General features: G+C 42.2%; 1 protein-coding gene across 1 annotated transcript in view; it reads right to left on the bottom strand.

The window, feature by feature from the left end:
* Positions 1–24,296, bottom strand: part of LOC126354735 (uncharacterized) — a 603,498-nt gene that overhangs the window by 20,287 nt on the left and 558,915 nt on the right. The window contains exon 6 of the mRNA XM_050004601.1: positions 22,421–22,681. Coding sequence (XP_049860558.1) covers positions 22,421–22,681 — 261 coding nt within the window. The remainder of the gene's footprint in view (positions 1–22,420; positions 22,682–24,296) is intronic.

Below are 24,296 nucleotides of genomic sequence, written 5' to 3'. Positions count from 1 at the left end.
TAGCTGGGACACCCTGTATATACACAGTGCAGTATCAGATTTCCTTTCTCCATGAGAACTGTGACCATTTAATAGTTTAGGTGTGCTACTTTTACTCAGTTTTGGTATTATTTTCATCAGACTTTGGAATGATGACAATTTGTCACTGTCAGTTTAATAGTAGTGCCACGATTTTATTTGCAACGCAATACACCAAACATATTATGGTTTCATAAATATCCGATGCCTTTTATGCACTAGAAAAGGAGACTTTGGTTTTGGAATATCACTACTGGTATCAAAGTTTTAATTAAATTGTTTATTAGGCTTACTATTCTGTACAGCATTCCATCTGAATATTTCTGAATGGTCACCATTTTCGATTACATGTTTACTGTAGCTACAGTTATTCAAAGTAAAATGTTGTGAAGTTGGCATCCTTGAGAGTTCCACACAGAGATCATGATTTGTTGTTCCCAATCAAATGTGGATTTAACATGGATGGGATAATAAACCTATTATGCCTTCATACGTACTCGAAGTTTTTTTTCATCACAACTGTAGTAAATGTCATATTGAGCTATAGGGCTGACCTATACTCCTCAGTTAACACCTATTATCAATATTGTATCAGTGCATTTTGTGAGACAGGGAGCATATTTCTTCAAACGTCTACCAGTTGAAACTGTTCTACAAACCTGTAACACCATGAATTAGATTTACAAAATTAATTCTGTAACAGTCTTGTTGTTGTTTTCCAAATGTGCGGAATACTTCTTCTAATCCATCATAATAATGAATTGAAGCATTATTTCTGTGCTTGTGAAATCAGTTTTAAGGAGTGTCTCCCATAAATGGCCAAGGAAATAGAAAAAAAAAAAAACAAAAAAACTGTGCATCGATAAAACACTGGACTCACCGTGGGACAGACTAGCTTCAGGCAATTCCACATTTTTACATGTACTGGTGTACCACTTTGCAAAGATCATGCCAAGAACGAACAAAGCCACAAAAAGGAAGGAATCTGGTAGTATTCATGCATGTGCAGTCTACAGAAAGCATCGCAAATATGATCCAATGTTGCCATTCTTCTCATCCACTGGCAGAAGTTCAAATCGAAAGAAATAGGTGAAATTCTAGATGAAGCATGAAAAATATGGTGCTTTTAGGTTAAATATAGATTAAAATCTGAACAATACAGTGAGTAAACATGATGAGTGCTTATGCTTCTGTGTGTGCATAGCAGAAATAATTGAAACAGAAAAAAATATGCATTTTGTGATGAAATATTGTATAATCCTACAAATTTGAATAAAAAGCAAAAAGCAGAAATATCGACAAAGTTCAAATGGAAGACAGCTACTACCACTCACCACAGAGGAAAGCGGGCGATGTCGTGGCTGCAGAAAGGTAAACAGAGAGACAAATCACAAATCTCAGCCATTCACTTTTCACTGCAGATTAGAACAGATCTCAGGCTAGTAATAGGAGAAATATGTTATAATGTGAAATATGGAAACTGAGTTTGTATGTTGGATGATGTACAGGAATAAAATTATTAGTGAGAATCTTTAGAAAAAGTTTGCATGAAGATTTCCAGGAAGAAAACTACTGACAGTATATACTGGAACAAGAAGGTAACGTCATACAGAAATTCGTGGGAAACAAGAAATATAATTATAGGAAAAAGATCATTTGTTAAAAGTTAATACTGCAGCAAGCAAAACAGACCATTTTCTCTCTCACACAAATGAAATTCTTGAGTCAGTAAATAACAAAACATCATGTATTGGAATTTTCTGTGCCTTGTCAAAAGCCTTTGACTGTGTAGATCACAACACTTATTTGTATGATTTGAATGGTAGCAAAGATAGGTGGATTGAATCATACCTACACAACAGAAAGCAGAAGATGATTCTTAATGAAACTTATGGGGCATACTAAAATTTGGAGTACCACAAGGACTCATTTTGGGACCAATACTGTATCTTACCTTCATCAACAATCTCTCACTTTGTACAAACAGTGAACTAGAAAATAAATGTAATGCTTTACTTGTAGGCATCTTCTACTGGTTTAAGTCGAATGAATTAACTCAAATATTGAAAAAATTCAACATATGCAGTTTTGTGCATCTTGACAAGAGAATGAAGTAATCCACTCTAACGTTGATAACCAAAACATATTAAATTGTGAATCCGATAAGTTCCTCAGAATTCTAATTTATGGCATGTTAAATTGGTCTGGGCATATACTGGACATTCAAAAACGATTCAGTGGTAGCGTATGTCCTTTATGTAATTACCTCTGTTAATGATATGAATGCTATCAAAGCTGCTTATTTTGGCTATTTTCACTTGATAATGTCATATGGTATACTTTTTAGGGGTAGTCAACTTTTAGCCAAGAAATATGTTTATTGCACATAAGAGAGCAGTTAAAATCATGAGTGGCACTCATCTAAGATATTCTTGTAGAAACTTGTTCCATGAGCTCCAGACATTAACACAACCACATTTCAGTACTAATTTTCTTTGATGATTTTTGTCTCTAATAACTATTCTCTTTTTACACCTAATGGTGCCTACCATGACCACAATAAAAGGTCAAAAATTGGTTTAGATAGGGATCTAAAACATCTAAGTCTTGCACAAAAAAGTGTTCACTATTCTACCATGAAAGTTTTCAGTTCTTTTCCATCAGGTATCAAAGCCCACAGGAATGTACCATCTACATTTAAACCTAATTTAAGAAAATGCATTATGGATAAGTCATTCTGCTCTCTTGATGAGTACATGAAGCTTAATCAATGATTGCTTTTGTAAATTTGCATTGTTATTCATATTTGTATTTTGAGATTTTCAATTTCTAATATGCTAGCCATTATTCATCTTTCTGGCTTTGTGATGGTCAATGCATAATCTTTTTTTCTTTGCAGTATCTTAAGTTATTCTCAGTAATTTACATTTGGTTACTGTAAATTTTTTGTTGTATTTCTATAATAACGTAAACCTGACTCATTCCACTTCCTTGTTATTCATTTCAATGTGGATTTATGGAATTAAAAATAAGTAAACAATAAAATCCTTTTACCCAGTGATAACATATTGTGTGTGTAACTGTGGGCTTATGGTCTGCACAGCTGGACAATGAGTGCTTTTAAAATACATTATTGTTTCTGAATTGTCAGCAATGAGTATAGAACTAAACCACAGATTGAGTGAAAATTGACTATGATATACAGCCCATTGGTACAGAAGAGCACAAAATGGTCAGCTGGGATCAGAGTTCATATCAGTACTTTCCCACATACAGGACATTATTTTTATTTGTTTCAGTTTTTATGACATCAGTATACTTTGGCCATCAGTCTGAAATAGACTGCAATTCATACATTAATATGATTTTCAAAAGCAAAGAGAGAAATAGTCAGAAAACACAGATAGCAGTATGAGCTAAGCAAGGAGTATCTTAATTAGCAGTGGAAACTGATGGAGGTGAAAGTATACAAGAGCAAAAGACAAAATTCTACAGTAAACATGAACTCACAAACAAGCCATTTGAGAGGTAACTGCAAATGTGTAGTTATGACCCATCACTGACTCCAGAATTAAATACTGTATGACCCTAGTGCAAATTAGGGAGGTCTTTCTAACTGGACTAAGTTTCACATTTTGTCTACCTCAACAAGAAATACAGTACAGTGCTATTTTAGCAAGTTACATGTTTCAGTTTAAACCCATGCCTTTTAAAGGAGGTGTTCCATGTTTTGTCCTTGCATTTGGACACAATACTGCACTCATCTCTGCAGTGAGTCATGAATTCTTTTAAACACCTCCAGATCATCTTGAAAAGCTTGACAACACTGTACATTTTGGTGCCCCAGTTCCTTAGCCATATCAGTGGGAAGAGTGAGTCCTGAACACTTCAGTTTTGAGATGAACTCATACAGAAAAATCCAGAGGAATGAGATAAAGTGATCTTAGAGATCAAAGTAGACGCCTTGAAAGACTTAGCTGTCTTAGACCACAAGCCTTACATCAGCAGCAAGATGTTCCAATGCCCCATAGTGCATGTATCACATTCTACATCTACATCTACATGCATACTCCACAATCCACCATACGGTGTGTGGCGGAGGGTACCTCATACCACAACTAGCATCTTCTCTCCCTGTTCCACTCCCAAACAGAACGAGGGAAAAATGACTGCCTATATGCCTCTGAACGAGCCCTAATCTCTCTTACCTTATCTTTATGGTCTTTCCGAGAAATGTAAATTGGCGGCAGTAAAATTGTACTGTAGTCAGACTCAAATGCTGGTTCTCTAAATTTCCTCAGTAGCGATTCATGAAAAGAACGCCTCCTTTCCTCTATAGACTCTCACCCGAGTTCCTGAAGCATTTCGTAACACTCGCATGATGATCAAACCTACCAGTAACAAATCTAGCAGCCCACCTCTAAATTGTTTCTATGTCTTCCCTCTATCTGACCTGATAGGGATCCCAAACGCTCGAGCAGTACTCAAGAATAGGTCGTATTAGTGTTTTATAAGCGGTCTCCTTTACAGATGAACCACATCTTCCCGAAACTCTACCAATGAACCAAAGATGACTATCCGCCTTCCCCACAACTGCCGTTACATGCCTGTCCCACTTCATATCGCTCTGCAATGTTACGTCCAAATATTTAATCGACGTGACTGTGTCAAGTGCTACACTACTAATGGAGTATTCAAACACTACAGGATTCTTTTGCCTATTCATCTGCATTAATTTACATTTATCTATATTTAGAGTTAGCTGTTATTCTTTACGCCAATCATAAATCCTGTCCAAGTCATCTTGTATCCTCCTACAGTCACTTAACAATGACACCTTCCCATACACCACAGGATCATCAGCAAACAGCCACACATTGTTACCCCCAATCCAAAAGATCATTTATGTAGATAGAAAACAACAGGAGACCTACCACACTTCCCTGGGGCACTCCGGATGATACCCTCACCTCCGATGAACACTCACCATCAAGGACAATGTACTGGGTTCTATTACTTAAGAAGTCTTTGAGCCCACATTGCACAAGAGTCTTGGGTAAAATATAAGCCCAATTCAATGGGGACCTGACTGGAAGTTAACATTTCAAATACATTTGTATTAACTAGGGCTGTTTTTCATACTGTAATCAGCAGTGGCTTGTAAATGTATATTTGCAATTATATTGCTAATTGCTCATTTGTGATTCCACATTTACTGGACGGCTTTTGCTTTTATTGCCATACTAGTTGAATATCCAGTGTTGGCTGGGTATATATGTATTAGTCCACCTCCTCATTCTGCCTTTCCCTCCCATCTTCTCTAACCCCCTCTCTGACCATCTCCTCCTGCCGCTCCCTCTGTCCATCTGCTCCTCCCCATCCCTCTGCCCATCTGCTTCCCTCCTCCTCTGTCCATTGAATCCTTCTCCATCTCTCTGCCCATCTGCTTCTTCCCCCTCTCTATGTCCATCTCCTTCTCCTTCTCTCTATGCCATTCTTCTCCTCTTACCTTTCTCTGTCCATCTTATCCCCTCTCTCTGTCCATATCCTCCTCCATCCTTTCTCTGTCCATCTTCTCTCCCCTCTCTGTCCATATCTTCCTCTCCCTCTGTCTATCCATCTCCTTATTTCCCTTTCTCAATCTATCTCCTCCTGCCCCTCTCTCTGTCCATATTCTCCTCTTCCATTTTTCTGTCTATTTCCTCGTCCCCCTCTCTTTGTCCATCTCCTCCTCACACATTCTCTCTCCATCACCACGTTGTCCTACCCACCTCAGCTGCACAGTATTTCTTTTTAGATACTGTAGTAAGTACACTTGTGGCGTCTCTGGCACGGAGAACCTTATCTTTGACTCTGACCTCTTTGAACTGCTTTGTTCTCTGCATCTCTCGGCATGCAACTTGTAATGCCATGTTTTGTTCTTCTTGCTTCATATCTAATAAATGCATTTGCTACATTTAAAGTGTGTTATTACCGATCAGCATTACACGATAACCACAAACATGTACCAAGTTTGGTTGAAATTGATCCAGAAGTTTAGGAGTAGCTTTTTACCTGCAGTTTTGCAGGGTTCTCACAAGTTACATTTGTTTCACCTATATTTAATGTATTTTACATATATTTGTATTTCACCTGTATCTCTAGACCCTGCAGTTTTGTTTCCACGCAACTCAATGTTCGTGACGTCATACCTAAATTATGTGTTGTACAATCAGGTAATTTTGCAAGTATGTTAAGTAGTATACATAATATTATCTTCGAAAAATGTCGCAGAGAGTGTTAGTAGTAATGAAGTAATACATTAAAACATCATGTCTGATGCAGCAGTCTTACTGCATGAAAAGTGAAAATGTAGTATTTGACAAACTTTTTCCTTTCATCATTCAGCGGGGGTTGTAAGCGAGAAAGAGTCTCATAAAGGTCTGAATGTATGTTTCAATTCTCAGTCAGACTTACTTCTATGTCAACACTATATTTGGTACATCACAGATGGCCACTTTTATTATGACCTTCATGGCAGGTTTCCTCCGACTTAGGGTTCGACCCTATGTACCTAACCCTATGTGGTCTTCAGATGGCAGCATTTGAGCCATACAACACTGAGTTGCAGAGGTGAATCAACTTGTGGGAAGTGTGGAAAGGCAACCCATGAAGCTGGGACGGACTGTCCATCTCCAGCAGTTTGCATTTACTGCTCTGGAAGCCACCCAGTCTGGAGCCGAGCCTGCCCTGTTTTTGCAGAGGAATGCAAAATTCAGGAAATCAAAGTGACCAAGCAGATCCCATATTCAGAAGCCAAAAAGGACTATCAGGAGATCAAACTTCTGTCTTTGCCACTTCTTATGCTTCGTCGGTGCAGAAACCTGTTACTAAGGACTCAGACGACATCCAATGTTCCATTATACAATTCTAGCACTTGTACTGTACCCGTATGTGCCAAAGTTAAGTGAAAGACATAGCGATCAAACAGCTATGAGGGAAGAGACCAGTAATGCTTCCACAGTGCACAGCTCGAAGGCACCCCAAAAGCAGAGTGTCCCTCAACGCCAAGTTTCTTCGAAGAAAAGTGGCTCTCACGGCCCCCTGTCCACCTCAGCCTTGCTGGGAAAGGGAGCAGGGAAAGGATCCAAACATTCGGGTCGAAAGCTGGCTCGGGTACCATCGGAATTCATTCTGGCATGTCTGACTGATGATGAGGACATTGTGGATTTTGATGCTTCATCACCAGACCCTGTCAGCCCCAAAACCCCGCTTCACTCTACAAGTGCCTCACCACCTTGGTGCAAAGACAGGGGTAAATCAAGACCACATTGACGAAATGGCTCCCATACTTCAATAGAATGCAAATGGATACAGGACTCATCTGGCAAAATTAAGACTTATTGTACGAGACAGACCCTTTTGACTCTGCCTTCAAGAGACTCATTTTAAAGAGACTGTCACATCTGTACTTGGAGGTTATCACCTTTATAGAAATGACGACCTCACTGGTGACAAAGTAAAAGGTGGGATTGCAGTGTTCGTAAAGGACACTTTTCACTCCTCACCTATTCCCTTAACAACAACACTACAAGCGGTTGCTGTTCGGATAGTGACCCATGTTAACATAACAGTGTGCTCTGTGTACTTACCTCCCCCTGAACCTCTTGATACTGGGGTCCACACTCAACTTCTTGATGAACTACCCTGACCCTTTCTCCTTTTGGGTTAAATGGTTCAAATGGCTCTGAGCACTATGGGACTTAACTTCTGAGATCATCAGTCCCCTAGAACTTAGAACTACTGAAACCTAACTGACTTAAGGACATCACACACTACCATGCCCGAGGCAGGATTAGAACCTGTGACCGTAGCGGTCGCGTGGTTCCAGATTGTAGCGCCTAGAACCGCTCGGCCACTCTTGCCAGCTCTCCTTTTGGGGGACTTCAATGCACACAGCGCACTATGGGGCTCTAACACCACATGCCCAAAGGGTCGAATACTTGGAGATATGCTACACACAACAGATCTTATACTGCTGAACATGGGTCACACCACACATTTCAGCATCGCTACAGGTTCATCTATAGCCATAGACCTCACCTCCTGCTCGCCTGCTCTTGGGGACACTGCTCAGTGGGCAGTGGATGATGATCTTCATGGTAGTGACCATTTCCCAATCTGGGTCCATCTGCCTGATGGAGCAGACCCTGAAAGAAAGCTACTGAGATGGTTCTTCAAGAAGGTTAACTGGATGCATTACAGGCAGTTAGCTGTTTTCGAGCAATGTGATGGCGTCCAGGACTGGGTGGATCACATTACAGCTGCGATACACCATGCCACAGATGCAGCCATCCCAAAGTTTGTGTAAGTGCCTAGGAAGCGACCTGTTCCTTGGTGGAACGATGAGTGTTGTTTTGCAGCCAGGCACATGAGGGCAGCTAAGCGCAGTTTCAATCGATGCCCTACAGAGTCGAACCTTGCATACTTTCTAATGGCGCACGCAAAGGCGAGGCGAGTAATTCGGGAGAGTAAGAAGAGGTCTTGGCAAGAGTTCTTGAACTCCACAAATAAGTCCACATCCGCAGGTAAAGTATGGGAAGCCATCAGGAGGATCTCAAGGCACAACTCTCCACTGCCAATAGCAGCTGTACGAATACAGGGATCTCTTGTAACATTGATGAGGGATATAGCTCAGACAATGGCTGAATCAAATAAATCCATTACAGCTGATTCCAGCCGAATCCCACCTTCCATCGGTATCGGGAGGTCCAGGAGAATGCTGATCTTGATTTCCGTTCCACCAACATGGTGGAGGGAGCTGTGGGAGCTGGAGGCTGCATTGTCAGTTGCTTGTGATACGACCCCTGGAAACGACATGATAACCTACAGCATGTCATAACAGTTGGACCGACGTACAAAGGACGTTCTCTTTCATCTGTTCAATAAAATTTGGGTAACTGGCGACTTTCACAACTCATGGAAGGAATCTATTTTAATCCCAATTTTAGAACCAGGAAAGGATCGGACAGACCCTGGTAGTTATCGTAGTATTAGTATGAGAACCTGCGTAGGAAAAACACTGGAGCGCATGGTCAATGGGCGCCTAGTGTGGTTTCTTGATACCAAGTCCCTCCTCAGTCACTCCCAGTGTGGGTTCAGGAGGTATCGCTCCACTCTCGATAACCTGACAGTGATCGAAGCTGCAATTCAACAAGTTTTCCTTCGTAAGCGACACCTTATCGGTCGGTGTTTTCTTCGATCTGAAAAAGGCCTACGACACTACCTGGAGGCATAATATTTTGTCGCAGCTCCATCAGTGGGGATTCCGTGGACGTCTACCGACCGTCATGCGGTCCTTTCTCTCGGACAGATATTTTAGATACAGGGTTGGGAATGCTGTGTCTGGCCATTTTAAGCAGGAGAATGGTGTCCCTCAAGGGAGTGTTTTAAGTGTCACGGATTTCGCCATTGCAATCAGTATTATTACAACCACAGTGCGACGTCCAGTACTACGTTCCTTGTTTGTGGATGACTTCTCAATCTTCTGTGCATCGTCCAGCCTCACCACAGCTACTCGGCAATTGCAGCTGACAATCAGGTGGTTGGAGGAATGGTTTTGCACCACAGGTTTTAGATTCTCATGAAAGAAAACAGTTTATGTTGATTTTAATCGTTCCTACTGTCTGTTTAATTTGTCCGTTTTGGAACTGGGAGACACTGCTCTCACTTTTAAGGAAAAGATGAAATATCTGGGTCTTACCTTTGATGAGGAGTTAACATGGTTGCCACACCTTAAAGAACTGAAACTGAGATGTCAAGGCGTCAAACATCCTTAAATGTGTCAGTCATAGGTCTTGGGGAGCCGACAGAGCACGTCTGCCCTAACTTTATAAGGCCTTTGTGCGACCACGGCTTGAATACGGATGCCAGATTTATGGGTCAGCAAGGCCTTCATACCTTAAAAGTGCTGGATGCCGTTCACCACGAGGACATTAGGCTGTCGACAGGGGCCTATCGCAAGAGCCCTGTTGTTAGTTTGTGTGCGGAGTCTGGTGAGCCTCCGCTGTCTGTTCGACGTCTTCTTCTCGTGATACGCCAAGCATACAGGGGTCTGTTCCAATATCGCCAGAATCCAGTTAAGTTGTTCAGCCGCCACTGGAACGGCTGTTCGATCATCGAACACAAGCATCCCATTTGGGATCCGAGCAAGGGAGAGCCTTGAGTTATTACAGGTGGGGGGCATTAAGGTCCTAAGCTAGGGTTAGAGTAGGGCCTCCCCCTGGCTACTACCAACGCCCAGAAATTTTATGTAGTCACCCAGATTTTATTATCATCTACACAGATGGTTCTAAGCAGGGAGATGTTTTCGGTTGTTCTGTCGTGTTCCCCGACATTGTCCTCAGGATAGGGCTCCCAGAGCATTTTTCAGTTTATTACGCGGAACTTTTTGCTGTCCTGAGGGAAATGGAGCAGATGAGAAGGCGCCGTGACAAAAAATTTCTCATCTGCTCTGATTCTCAAAGTGGCCTTTTCGCTGTTGGACAGATGTACCTAGCAAATCGGATGGTGCAACAGATACAGGGCGCTCTCCTTCTATTGCACAGGCAAAACAAGGAAATCATTTTTTTCTGGGTTCCAGGGCACAGAGGCATCCAGGGAAACGAACTCGCTGATGCTGCTCTAAGGAGGCTTGCTCCCTTCCTCCTCCTGCCCGCTGTTCAGTCACTCTGCGGGCTATCACTTAATTTGTGACCAAGAAGGCTGTATGTTGGTGGGAGTCCCAGTGGCTGGAAGTGAGGAACAATGAACTACGTTCCATCAAAACTTCAGTGAGACCATGGATAAGCTCCTTCTGCCCGCGACGGTGGGAGGAAGTAGCTCTTACTCGGCTTAGAGTAGGACATTGTCCACTGACACAAGGCTTCCTCTTACGCCGTGAGGAGCTAAATGGTTCAAAAAATGGGTCTGAGCACTATGGGACTCAGCTTCTATGGTCATTAGTCCCCTAGAACTTAGAACTACTTAAACCTAACTAACCTAAGGACATCACACACATCCATGCCCGAGGCAGGATTCGAACCTGCGACCGTAGCAGTCGCGCGGTTCCGGACTGAGCGCCTAGAACCGCGAGATCACCGCGGCCGGCGAGCTAAATGGCTCTGAGCACTATGGGACTCAACTTCTGTGGTCATTAGTCCCCTAGAACTTAGAACTACTTAAGCCTAACTAACCTAAGGACATCACACACATCCATGCCCGAGGCAGGATTCGAACCTGCGACCGTAGCAGTCGCGCGGTTTCGGACTGAGCGCCTGAACCGCTAGACCACCGCGGCCGGCGTGAGGAGCCCCCAGTATGTCAGAGATGCGGGACACAGCTGTCAGTATGACATCTTTTAACTGAGTGTATTTTATATGACGACCTGAAGGTTGAACTGGGTCTCCCACAGGATCTCACCTCTATTTTAACTGATAACGAGGCGAGTGTTGTTTGTGTCTTAAAATTTTATGCGGTGTCCGGAATTCTTCCCAAAATACTTGGTGTGCAATCTTAATGTGTCGCAGAGTGGCTGGGTCACGTATTATTTCTAAGTCGTCATCCAGTCACGCTTATTTGTCCCTTTCTTAACAGCATCTTTACAGGTATCTTCTCCATGATTTCATTTAGTTATCCCGCTGTGTCTCGCTGGGGTTTTATTACGGGCTTTTCTGAACCTCACCTTCCTGGTGTTGCTTTACGTTTCCTGTGTTTGGATCACACGTAGTTTTCCAGTTTATTGATCTCCTTCCATAGATTATGAAATTCGTCTTCGGCATAACATTAATGCAAGGGCGCTGATGACCTAAATGTTTAGTGTCTTCCACCATAAATCATCACTTCATCATCAAAATGTAGTAAGCAATAAACTTTTTCGATTCATCGTTCTGTGGGGATTGTAAGCGAGAAAGAGTCTCGTAAAAAACTGAAATTATGTTACAATTCTCATTCAGCCATGCTTCTATGTCAACACCATATTTAGTACATCACAGATGGCCAAGTGGGCGACATACTTTCTGAATTTTGAAACAATTTGGCACTGCTTTTAAAGATATGCGGTTTGTTTTTACTTGAGTTCAGATTATTGTGTCTATACTGGTGGAAGCCATAACTGTTTACAGCGAGTTGGTTCTCGTAGTGACCGGAGTGTGCAGATCTTAAATTTTCAGAACGTACCGTCGAAGAATGTTCTACGAGCGAGATAGCACTGTTGCTGTTTCAGAACTACTATCAGCTTGTCTTTTAATATCCACAGTTGGCTAAGGCATAACTTCAAATAGCTTTGCTCTGCTTCTTAGCCTCGATTCCACTAGATAGATCAATACACGTGTCGTCAAGTTCACGCCTAGTGCAATAACCAAAGAGTGGATGTGTCCAAGCGTGCAGTGACTAACTTGTCACACTAACCTACACACGTCAGTACATTGAGCGCATAGTATTTTTGTCATCTGTCCGACTACTACCATCTATTTTTGATCACCCACTGGAACTTTATTCTCGCATTTAGTTATTTCTTTTATGTATGTGCCTTTCTTTATCTTCGTCAATTTCTTATATTTTCATTCCTCCTGGAAGCTAAAAAGAGCTGTTTGATATTCATTTTCGGTCATTGAATTTACTCGGCACCATTCCTTGAAAATATTTGATTCGCGTGTTCTTCTAGTTAGTGTAAAATAAACTTCCTTGTAGTTCATTGGCAATATTTTTAAAATATTAATTACATCCGCTTTGTAGTTTTATTTGTATTTTTATTTGTATTTCTAGTGTCAGCATTCGTATGAAGGCGTCATTTACTTGACAGGTAACATCACATTCAATTTTTAACGGTGTTCATGTTGGTTTTAATCTGTGTCCTACCACAGTCTAATATATACAGTCGCGACACTCTCGCTGATTTTTGTTGTTCACCGCGATGACAGCGCCCCAAGCGGTGGAGAAGCTACGCTGCTGAATATGGTATTCAGTAAATGTAAGCGGTATCGTTTATATTCATTTTTAACATGGTTTTTACGAAAGGCAGCGTATGTAGCGCAATCAGTTGCAATAATAATAGGGAGAAGACACCACATTTGTCATTCTTCAGGCTTCCTAAGGACCCTGAGAGGTATGAAACATCACATTAGAGCGCTATTTATTTACAACTTTTTCCTAAACTGTATTGAATTACTGAACTTGTTTTGCTGTTTTAGGAGCAAAAAATGGTTAATAAATAGTAGAAGAAAGGACCTGCTGCAAAAAGATGCCCTTTATTTGCACAATTGTGCGTTATATTTCGAGTCAAACCAGTTCATGAGCGCGGAAAAGAAGAGATTGGTATGGAATGCACGTCCTACGATATTTGACGTGCCAAATAAGCCACAACTAGTGACGATTTGCCATACAAACGTGAAAGTGTTACTGCAAAAAACAATAAAACTGTCTCCTGACACAGAAGAAACAGCTACGACAAGTGTTCCTACACGAGAGGCATATATAAAATCCCTACCAACGGAATCTGCAACACAGACATCTTTTGAAGATGAAATGCTTAGATTACATGAAATTATTCGCGTGTTGGAAAATCGTGTGAAATGTAAAAACGTGCAAATCATTAGACTTCGTACAAAATTACTATGTGACAAGGAAAGTGCCCATCGTACAAATAAACTGCAACCACAATGTCACAGGACACAAGTACAAAAGGACAAGGTCATTTCATAAAGTATTGGTTCCAAGTACTCGAAAAAAGATGCTCTCGATTTATTAATAAGCCAAAACAGTATACCATTGAATGGAAAACGTCGTGCGAGATGGAAAGATGAAACAAAATTATTTGCACTTAATTTGTTGTATTGTAGTATTCAGGCATACAGTTTTTTATCACACTGCTGTAGCCTTCCATTAGTACGTACCTTACAAAGCTATGTCAAAGATATACAATTAAACTGTGGGATAAATAATAATATATTTCATCTTTTAAAGCAGAAAGTGCAGCAGTTACCAGAAGCTGATGTAATTGTTAATTTGTCTATGGATAAGATGTCACTAGTGGAAAATTTGATATATGACACCTCTAGGGATTGTGTTATTGGATTTGAAGACAAGAGTTTCATACGTACATCTGTGGTTAGCAATACTGCATTAGTTATAATGATTAACGGCATCTTCTCAAATTTTAAACAGCCATTAGTATCTTATTTCTTCAAAGGACCATTAGGAGCCACCCATCTGACGCGCGTATTTTTTGAAGTTGTCAAAAACCTCACAGAGATTGGTTTGTACTGATATTCGTTTGATTTTATTTTTGGTAAATGTATCAATGGGATATAATAAAGTTTTAAAACAGTCATGCTTTTTATTGAGATAACCAGATAGCACAAAGAGTAAGATGGAAATTATATTTTTGGGAGCAGGCTTCCTGCAAAGCAGAACGTAATAATAAGTGATGTGTTGCTTCATTTTTACACAAGGAAGAGCATCCATAAATTTTATATGTGGGATATACAGTGTGTATTCTCTTACTTACAGTGGAATAAGTGCGATTGTATGCTACTTCTTAAGTATTTCTTCAAGAATATGTTGCAGCTTATGTCACTTCATTCAATAGTTCGTGCTCTGTTTACTTATATTTCACGATCATTTATGTCTCTCGCTGTTCTCCTAACACTTGTGGCGCAAAAATATACTAACTATTTTGTAAATTACGTACAAAACGAAATAAAAACAAAGATTATTTTTACGTCGCATCTGCCGTCAGAGGAAGGCGAGCTTTCTGGCCGCTAGGGGCGCTACTGTCACTTGAACTGTCAAATGGTATCAAGTTTCACAGCAGTGAGTGTCGCGACTGTATATATTAGACTGTGGTCCTACTTTCTTGATTCATACTCTTCTCGAATATTCAAGCATATGCGTTGTTGATTTAATGCCTGTAAAATTTCATTGTATTGTAAACAAATTGGGGCAGCTTTGGACCTTCATTTCTTCCAGTGTCTCCTCAGCGATCCTTCTCTCTACGTGGTGCACATAACACTAAGATCAACTACATCGAGCCATGTGTATCTTCTGACACCCTTGCAAACATGTTTCTTTTTGGAAGAAACCATAAATAACTGAAAATATGCAAATATGCGTAACTTTGAATTAAGAAAGTATAGACTTGCGCCTTCTTCGCATAGATGCTGTAGCTATTTGAAGTTGCTGGGTTACGGGAAATGGGGTTTTCAGTGAAAAGCGAAATCAACAGAGCGCCTAAACTATAGCACAATAGCTGTAGTGATCGCTCTCCTTATCTATGGAGACTACATTATGAAAAGTGTCGCGTATTGAGCAGAAAAATGGTTTGATTGCTGTCAGAGTCCTTATTAACTGAGAGTTGATATATCAACAACATTAAAAAATGGTTCAAATGGCTCCGAGCACTATGGGACTTAATATCTGAGGTCATCAGCCTCCCAGACTTAGAACTACTTAAACCTAACCAACCAAAGCACATCACACACATCCATGCCCGAGGCAGGATTCGAACCTGCGACCATACAACATCAAAAATCACGGTAAATTATTGCTAATTATTTGATTGTTGGTCAGCAGGAAACCAAAGAGAAGAAAATCACAAATGGAACATTGCAGCTATGTAGGATAATTGAGTTTGAAGCGGACGATAACATGAACATGATAGAAAACGCAGAGTCAAACAAAACAAATCGAAAATATTTTCAAAATGCTGTGAGAAGATGGAATAAAAATTGTAAAGGAGAAGCTGTTCAAAACAGATTCTGAAAACAAAAACAAAAAAAAGAAATTGATATTCATAGATTTTGAGAAAGCTTCTGACTCAATTTCAACAAAATCTACGCCTGTTCCTTGAAAAAAGAGACACTGATTCAGACACTCTCAATAAACTGAATAATACTCAACATATTACAGTTTCCATTAGACTTTACTAGAATAGTGAGAACTTCAAAACTGAAAGAGGAAGCAAGGAGATGTAAAATCACTAAAAATATTTCCAGCAGACGTAGAGAACGGTTTCATATCCTTCAAGTGGGAAAACCAATAAGGATTATATGTTAACCAATAAGGATTATATGTTAACAGAACATATGTGAACTAGTTTCGATCTTTTAATGAGATCATATACACTCCTGGAAATTGAAATAAGAACACCGTGAATTCATTGTCCCAGGAAGGGGAAACTTTATTGACACATTCCTGGGGTCAGATACATCACATGATCACACTGACAGAACCACAGGCACATAGACACAGGCAACAGAGCATGCACAATGTCGGCACTAGTACAGTGTATATCCACCTTTCGCAGCTATGCAGGCTGCTATTCTCCCATGGAGACGATCGTAGAGATGCTGGATGTAGTCCTGTGGAACGGCTTGCCATGCCATTTCCACCTGGCGCCTCAGTTGGACCAGCGTTCGATCTGGACGTGCAGGCCGTGTGAGACGACGCTTCATCCAGTCCCAAACATGCTCAATGGGGGACAGATCCGGAGATCTTGCTGGCCAGGGTAGTTGACTAACACCTTCTAGAGCACGTTGGGTGGCACGGGATACATGCGGACGTGCATTGTCCTGTTGGAACAGCAAGTTCCCTTGCCGGTCTAAGAATGGTAGAACGATGGGTTCGATGACGGTTTGGATGTACCGTGCACTATTCAGTGTCCCCTCGACGATCACCAGAGGTGTACGGCCAGTGTAGGAGATCGCTCCCACACCATGATGCCGGGTGTTGGCCCTGTGTGCCTCGGTCGTATGCAGTCCTGATTGTGGCGCTCACCTACACGGCGCCAAACACGCATACGACCATCATTGGCACCAAGGCAGAAGCGACTCTCATCGCTGAAGACGACACGTCTCCATTCGTCCCTCCATTCACGCCTGTCGCGACACCACTGGAGGCGGGCTGCACGATGTTGGGGCGTGAGCGGAAGACGGCCTAACGGTGTGCGGGACCGTAGCCCAGCTTCATGGAGACGGTTGCGAATGGTCCTCGCCAATACCCCAGGAGCAACAGTGTCCGTAATTTGCTGGGAAGTGGCGGTGCGGTCCCCTACGGCACTGCGTAGGATCCTACGGTCTTGGCGTGCATCCGTACGTCGCTGCGGTCCGGTCCCAGGTCGACGGGCACGTGCACCATCCGCCGACCACTGGCGACAACATCGATGTACTGTGGAGACCTCACGCCCCACGTGTTGAGCAATTCGGCGGTACGTCCACCCGGCCTCCCGCATGCCCACTATACGCCCTCGCTCAAAGTCCGTCAACTGCACATACGGTTCACGTCTACGCTGTCGCGGCATGCTACCAGTGTTAAAGACTGCGATGGAGCTCCGTATGCCACGGCAAACTGGCTGACACTGACGGCGGCGGTGCACTAATGCTGCGCAGCTAGCGCCATTCGACGGCCAACACCGCGGTTCCTGGTGTGTCCGCTGTGCCGTGCGTGTGATCATTGCTTGTACAGCCCTCTCGCAGTGTCCGAAGCAAGTATGGTGGGTCTGACACACCGGTGTCAATGTGTTCTTTTTTCCATTTCCAGGAGTGTAGTTTGCTTGTGGGGGAACAACTAATGGAAGTAATGAATAGTGCAAGTTTGGAATATAAACAGAAAAATAATTGCTATAAAGCAAAAATGATGTATAACCATCATATTGGAAAGAATATAGTTCAAATTAACAATGAAGTTATAGAACCAATTTATTCATTACCCATCGTGTGTCGATTGAAAACGGCAATAACACCACAACAAAAGCCATTTTTCGCTCTCTGTCTCAATTACAGCACTGTGCCTTCTACAACTCAAAGCATCTGGCTAAGTCACCAGCAACGCGACCCGTTGGTTGGATCTGATCTCACTGCATTTGATTTTGTTGTTGTTGTTGTGGGGGTTTCTGAGAGACAGCCCCGTTCCAACAACTTCGGGTGAAATGTGACTCCACATACGAAAAGTAGTGAATGAAATGTCATGGTGTACCGAGTACTTCCGAGAAGTATCGATGCGAAGTCGAGTCTCGGACGTTGAAATTCAGAGCAAGTTTTTATTTAATTTCATGTAGATGATATTATGTAGTCAACCGTCTGGCATACAGTGCTGAGTAAAGGTTTCTGCTACAATTCTCAATCGTTACTTTCTTTAGTCACAAACATCCCAGTCGCTACTACAACACGAGTTTTCTTATGTCATCTAACAACTTTCTGTTAGGTCTTTCGTAATCTCTTGGAATCCAGCAGAGAACATCTTTGCTCGGCCGATAGGTTGTATGTCGTTTCCACTTATGTTTTATTTTCGATAGTTATAGTTACGTCTACAACTGTGGACGATGCCTGACGATTGACGTTAGTAGTGGTGGTGCATATGAGAGAACGAAAGCTCCTTTATATTTGTAAATGAGTATCGTAGCCGGTCCCTGGTTGCAGCAAGGCGTAGGACAGGTATTAATGAATAACTAGAAGATGTTTTGCTCACTGATGGATCGAAAATACCACGCATCCCTGTAGAAGCTACATTCTGTGTTGTGGCAGATTGGCACGATCGGCCCTTCTTGCTATCTATATAAACGTCTGCGTTAACAGATAAGTTATTTGCTATGTTGCTTGTTCGCTTCATCTGCTCGGGACGGACGTCGTAAGGCATCCGTTTAAGTTCGTTATTGATCGATTAACTCCGTTTTTTTATATTACAGAGGGCACCTAACCCTCTGACCGAACACGCTGAGCTACCGTGCCGGCTACCATTCAGCTACCGTGGGCAGACAAGATCTCTTACCACATCTTACGAGATCGAGACACCTCCATACATCGTTCTATTTTCAACGGATAGCGGGCCACATCGTCATAAGGGGACTATGTATGCGCTGACCAGCTTACCGAAAGGAGAAACAACTCGAACCTACTATGACGTCTACTCTGTACAGAAATTACTATCGCCAGGTTGCAGTTAAGGCAAAAGAGGAGCGATAAACATTATGTAATGAGCACATTAAACGGAAAAGAAAGATATGTGCTACTCAACATACCTCAAGGTTCCTTAATAATGATGTTAATCTGAAGGACATCGTCACCGACGGTTAAGAGCAGACGATATAACTACCAAAAAAAGGAAACACCTCAAAGTTAATACCCTCTCCAAATTGCGATTATGGTACAACTGAAGATGACACTCGACATTTTGTATTGTAATGTGTGTAATGTAAAAAAAAAAGCAAACTGTACATGAAGCACTCAGTATTGTTGATTAATTCTCTCGATCTGTTCTATCAGACCTGTAGATATATTTAAAAATTCTTAAAAGAAGATCTATAACGATTAGCGTGACTGCTCAAAACAATTTGAAACAAAATAAATACACATATAAATAAAATGTTCGAAGTATAGAGCAAAATAACTGATGATGGTCGAAGTAGAGAGGATATAAAATGTAGACTAGCACTGGCAAGGAAAGCGTTTCTGAAGAAGAGATATTTGTTAACATCAGGTATAGATTTAAATGTCAGGAAGTCGTTTCTGAAAGTATTTGTGTGGAGTGTAGCCATGTACGGAAGTGAAACATGGACGATAAATAGTTTAGACAAGAAAAGAATAGAAGCTTTTGAAATGTGGTGCTACAGAAGAATGCTGAAGATTAGATGGGTAGATCACATAACTAATGAGGAAGTATTGAACAGAATTGGGGAGAAGAGGAATTTGTGGCACAACTTGACTAGAAGAAGGGATCGGTTGGTAGGACATGTTCTGAGGCATCAAGGGATCACCAATTTAGTATTGGATGGCAGCGTGGAGGGTAAAAATCGTAGAGGGAGACCAAGAGATGAATACACTCAGCAGATTCCGAAGTACGTACTGGGAAATGAAGCAGCTTGCACAGGATAGAGTAGCATGGAGAGCTGCATTTCAGGACTGAAGACCACAACAACAACAAATAAAATACCTTTATTGGTCTTAGAATTTTAACTGAAAAAAAAACAGAATTCATGACAAATATAAAAGCGTGTTGTCTAATTTAGATCAAGGCATGTTTGGCTGAAAGCCTACTTGGTTTAATAGTCTTTTTGTTGTGCCTATCTGTGACTTAATATCTCCGCTGTATGGTGAGTAGCAATCTTTCCTTTTCATAACACTGACAAATATAAAAGGTGGACCAAAATACACAGAAACACAAATAGGAAAAATAGAAGAAGTTAAGCAATTTAAACGCATCAGGATAATCATACACAGAATGGACTAGAAAAATTTGCAATAGACGAAAAAGTTAGTACAATGGGAAGAGTACATGGTTAACAAATAATATCTACAACGAGAAATTCAACTCTAGAATTACAATGCTAAGACACTAAAGCATGTACATGCTTAACAATGAAATATACATTGGGCAGAACAGAGATAACTGAAAGATTAATACAAAATTAATGGACGCAATACAAACTGAAGACTACATTTCACTGGAAAATGGGAAGTTATGAAGAAATATAGCAAAGTATACAGAAAATACTGGAAGTGAAGATTAACCTTCTTTCAACCTCCCTACCGAATGAACAAGCTAACCAAACTAATATTATTGCATTCCTGACAAAAGAAGTCAATAATAGTATAGATTAGATGAATAAAAAATGTACCGAATGATCAAAAAGTCAGTATAAATTTGAAAACTGAATAAATCACTGAATAATGTAGATAGAGAGGTACAAATTGAGACACATGCTTGGACTGTTTTATTAGAACCAAAAAAATACAAAAGTTGAAAAATGTGCGACAGATGGAGCTTCATCTGATCAGAATAGCAATAATTAGCATAACAAAGCAACACAAAGCAAAGATGATGTTCTTTACAGGAAATGCTCAATATGTTCACCATCATTGCTTGACAATAGCTGTAGTCGAGGAATAATGTTGTGAACAGCACTGTAAAGCATGTCCGGAGTTATGGTGAGGCATTGGGGTCGGATGTTGTCTTTCAGCATCCCTAGAGATGTCGGTCGATCACGATACACTACCGACTTCAGGTAACCCCAAAGTCAATAATCGCACGTACTGAGGTTTGGGGACTTGGGAGGCTAAGCACGACGAAAGTGGCGGCTGAGCACACGATCATCACCAAATGACGCGCGCAAGAGGTCTTTCGCGCGGCTAGCAGTATGGGGTGGAGCGCCATCCTGCATAAAAATCGTACGTTCCAGCAGGTGTTTATCAACCAGGCTGGGGATGATGCGATTCTGTAACATATCGGCGTAGCTCTCACCCGTCACGGTAGCAGTTACAAAACCAGAATCACGCATTTCCTCGAAGAAAAAAGGCCCGATAACGGTAGATGTGATAAATCCAATCAATACCGTGACTTTCTCGTCGTGAAATGGAGTTTCCACGACAGTTCTAGTATGTTCGGTAGCCCAAATTCTGCAGTTGTGGGCGTTGACAGACCCTCGGAGCGTGAAATGAGCTTTGTCGGTCCTCAACAATTTACTCAACCAATCGTCAACTTCCGCCATCTTTTGAAACGCCCACACCGCAAATGCCCTTCGCTTCACTAAATCACTTCATGATGCCGATGGATTTTGTATGGATAGCATCGGAGGATACGCCTAAGTGCCAACCAAACAGTAGTGTATGGAATGTCGGTGCGACGTGCGACTGCACGAGTGCTGACTTCCCCGTGCATAGACGAACCCGCTACAGTCTCCATTTCTTCCTGAACTGTCTCAGCAGCATTACGCCTTGTGCTCGGTCGGCCACTATGGGATCTATCGTCTAAAGAACCCGTGGCTTCGAACTTCGAAATCATTCTCGCCACAACTGCATTTGTCAACGGACCTTTACCCGTTAGAATTCCCTTCCTATGGCGGTAGGATCGTAGCGCTGAACTAGCACAGTCCCCATTCTGATAACACAGCGTCACTAAAAGCGTCTTTTCAGGTAACGTCAACATGCTGCGACTGCTGGCGCATCTGATTCTCTCTCTCATTACAGCTCGTTTTATACACGATTGCCATGCGCAGTCACTGACGTTTTGCTGTCCAGCGCCATCTGTCGGACATTTTGTAAACTTTTTTTGGTTTTAATAAAACACCATGTCATCCCTAGCATGTGTGTCAATTTTTACCTCTCTATCTACACTATTCCGTGGTTTATTAAGTTTTCAAATTTATACTGACTTTTTGATCACCCGGTATAAACAACATCAAAGAATAGGAAATAAGGCAAAGAAAATTCGTTAAGAATCAGTTAGGTAATTTTTAGGACTTTTGAGGCAGATAAAATACAAATTAGGAACAATATGGACAGAAAAAAGACAACATGGGGAGAAGATGAAAGAGTACTGGAAAACATGAAACAAGAAAGACGCAGAGGATCTGAGTTGCTAGAAATGCTTCGGCGGCGGTGGTGTTGGCGCTTACCGTGTGTATGTGCAGGGAGCTGCCGTGGAAGTCCATGCTGGAGATGTTGGAGATGATGGAGGCCTTGCGCTTGCGCGCCGCCTCCATGTTGGTGAGCGAGGTGATGCGTGGCATCTGCGAGCGCGGCCTCACCGTGCCGCCGGCAGCCACGACCGCCGCCACGGCCCGCGCCAGCTTCTCGTCCGCCTCCGACGTCACCTCGATCTTGGGCGCCGAAAGCAGCGCCGTCTGCACCTCCTCCTTCTTCTTGTCCTGCGGGACCTGCGCAACAATTACATCGCTTTATTCGGGTCGATCCACCCCGGGTGTCAACGGAATGAAACAGTGCGGGAGGCAACGCCACTCTGCAGAGATGTTCACACTAGTGATCAGAAATGAATTTCGTGCACTCGCTCTAAATTCGCCAGCGGGTCCTTTGACGTCATCACCGAACTCTCAGTCTCCGTTCGTTCGGGGACACCACTTGCAAGTCTCAGCCGCTGTTCATTTATAACAGTGAACTCGTCTATTGTGTTTTGTCTCGTGCAAGTGAACGCGAGTACAATAGAGGTATTGCGGCTTTGCCGCTGTTTACGCAACTGTTATCCAAAAAGATTACCATATGAAACTGATGAACCAAAGAAACTGGTACACCTGCCTAATATCGTGTAGGGCCTCCGCGAGAATGCAGAAGTGCCGCAACACGATGTGGCATGGACTCGACTAATGTCTGAAGTAGTGCTGGAGGGAAATGACACCATGAATCCTGCAGGGCTGTCCATAAATTCGTAAGTGTACGAGGGGGTAGAGATCTCTTCTGAACAGCACGTTAAAGGCATTCCAGATATGCTCAATAATGTTCATGTCTGGGGATTTTGGTGGCAAGTGGAAGTGTTTAAACAAAGAAGAGTGTTCCTGGAGCCACTCTGCAGCAATTCCCAACGTGTGGGGTGTCGCATTGTCCTGCTGGAATTGCCCAAGTCCATCGGAATGCCCAATGGACATGAATGAATGCAGGTGGCCGGACACGATGCTTAAGTACGTGTCACATGTCAGAATCGTATGTAGACGTATCAGGGATCCTATATCACTCAAACTACACACACCCCAACCCATTACAAAGCCTCCACAAGCTTGAACAGTCCCCTGCTGACAAGCAGGGTTTATGGATTCATGAGATTGCTTCCACACTCGTACACGTCCATCCGATTGATACATTTTGAAACGAGACTCGTCGACCAGGCAACATGTTTCTAGTCATCAACAGTCCAATGTCGGTGTTTACGGGCCCAGGTGAGGCGTAAAGCTTTGTGCCGTGCAGTCATCAAGGGTACAAGAGAAGGCCGGCTCCGAAAGCCCGTATCGATGAGTTTTCGTTGAATAATTCGCACGCTGACACCTGTTGATGGCCCAGCATTGAAATCTGCAGAAATTTGCGGAACGCTTGCACTTCTTTCACGATGAACGATTTTATTCAGTCGGCGTTTGTCTCGTTGTTGCAAGATCTCTTTCCGACCACAGCGATGTCAGAGATCTGATGTTTTACCAAATTCCTGATATTCGTGGTGCACTCGTGAAATGGTCGTAGGCGCCGACTCTAAAAGCACGTTCAAACTCACTTAAACTGTTGATAACCTGCCATTGTAGCAGTAGTAACCGATCTGACCACTTATATAGGCGTTGCCGACCGCAGCGCCGTATTCTGCCTGTTTACATATCTCTGTATTTGATTACACATACCTATACCAGTTTCTTTAACGGTACAGTGTATATACCAATATCACAAATGATCGGTTAACAGCGAATTACGCAAATATATTACGTTTTTATCTTCAGAGTTTCGAGGCTGCTCTCATTTTCTGTTTCTCCATCTTTTCTTTCTCTTTCTTCAGTCCGC

Source organism: Schistocerca gregaria, chromosome 3, assembly GCF_023897955.1.
Source record: "Schistocerca gregaria isolate iqSchGreg1 chromosome 3, iqSchGreg1.2, whole genome shotgun sequence".
Taxonomy (NCBI): domain Eukaryota; kingdom Metazoa; phylum Arthropoda; class Insecta; order Orthoptera; family Acrididae; genus Schistocerca; species Schistocerca gregaria.
Note: the sequence above shows the minus strand (reverse complement) of the source record. Positions and strands in the feature narration are given on the sequence as shown.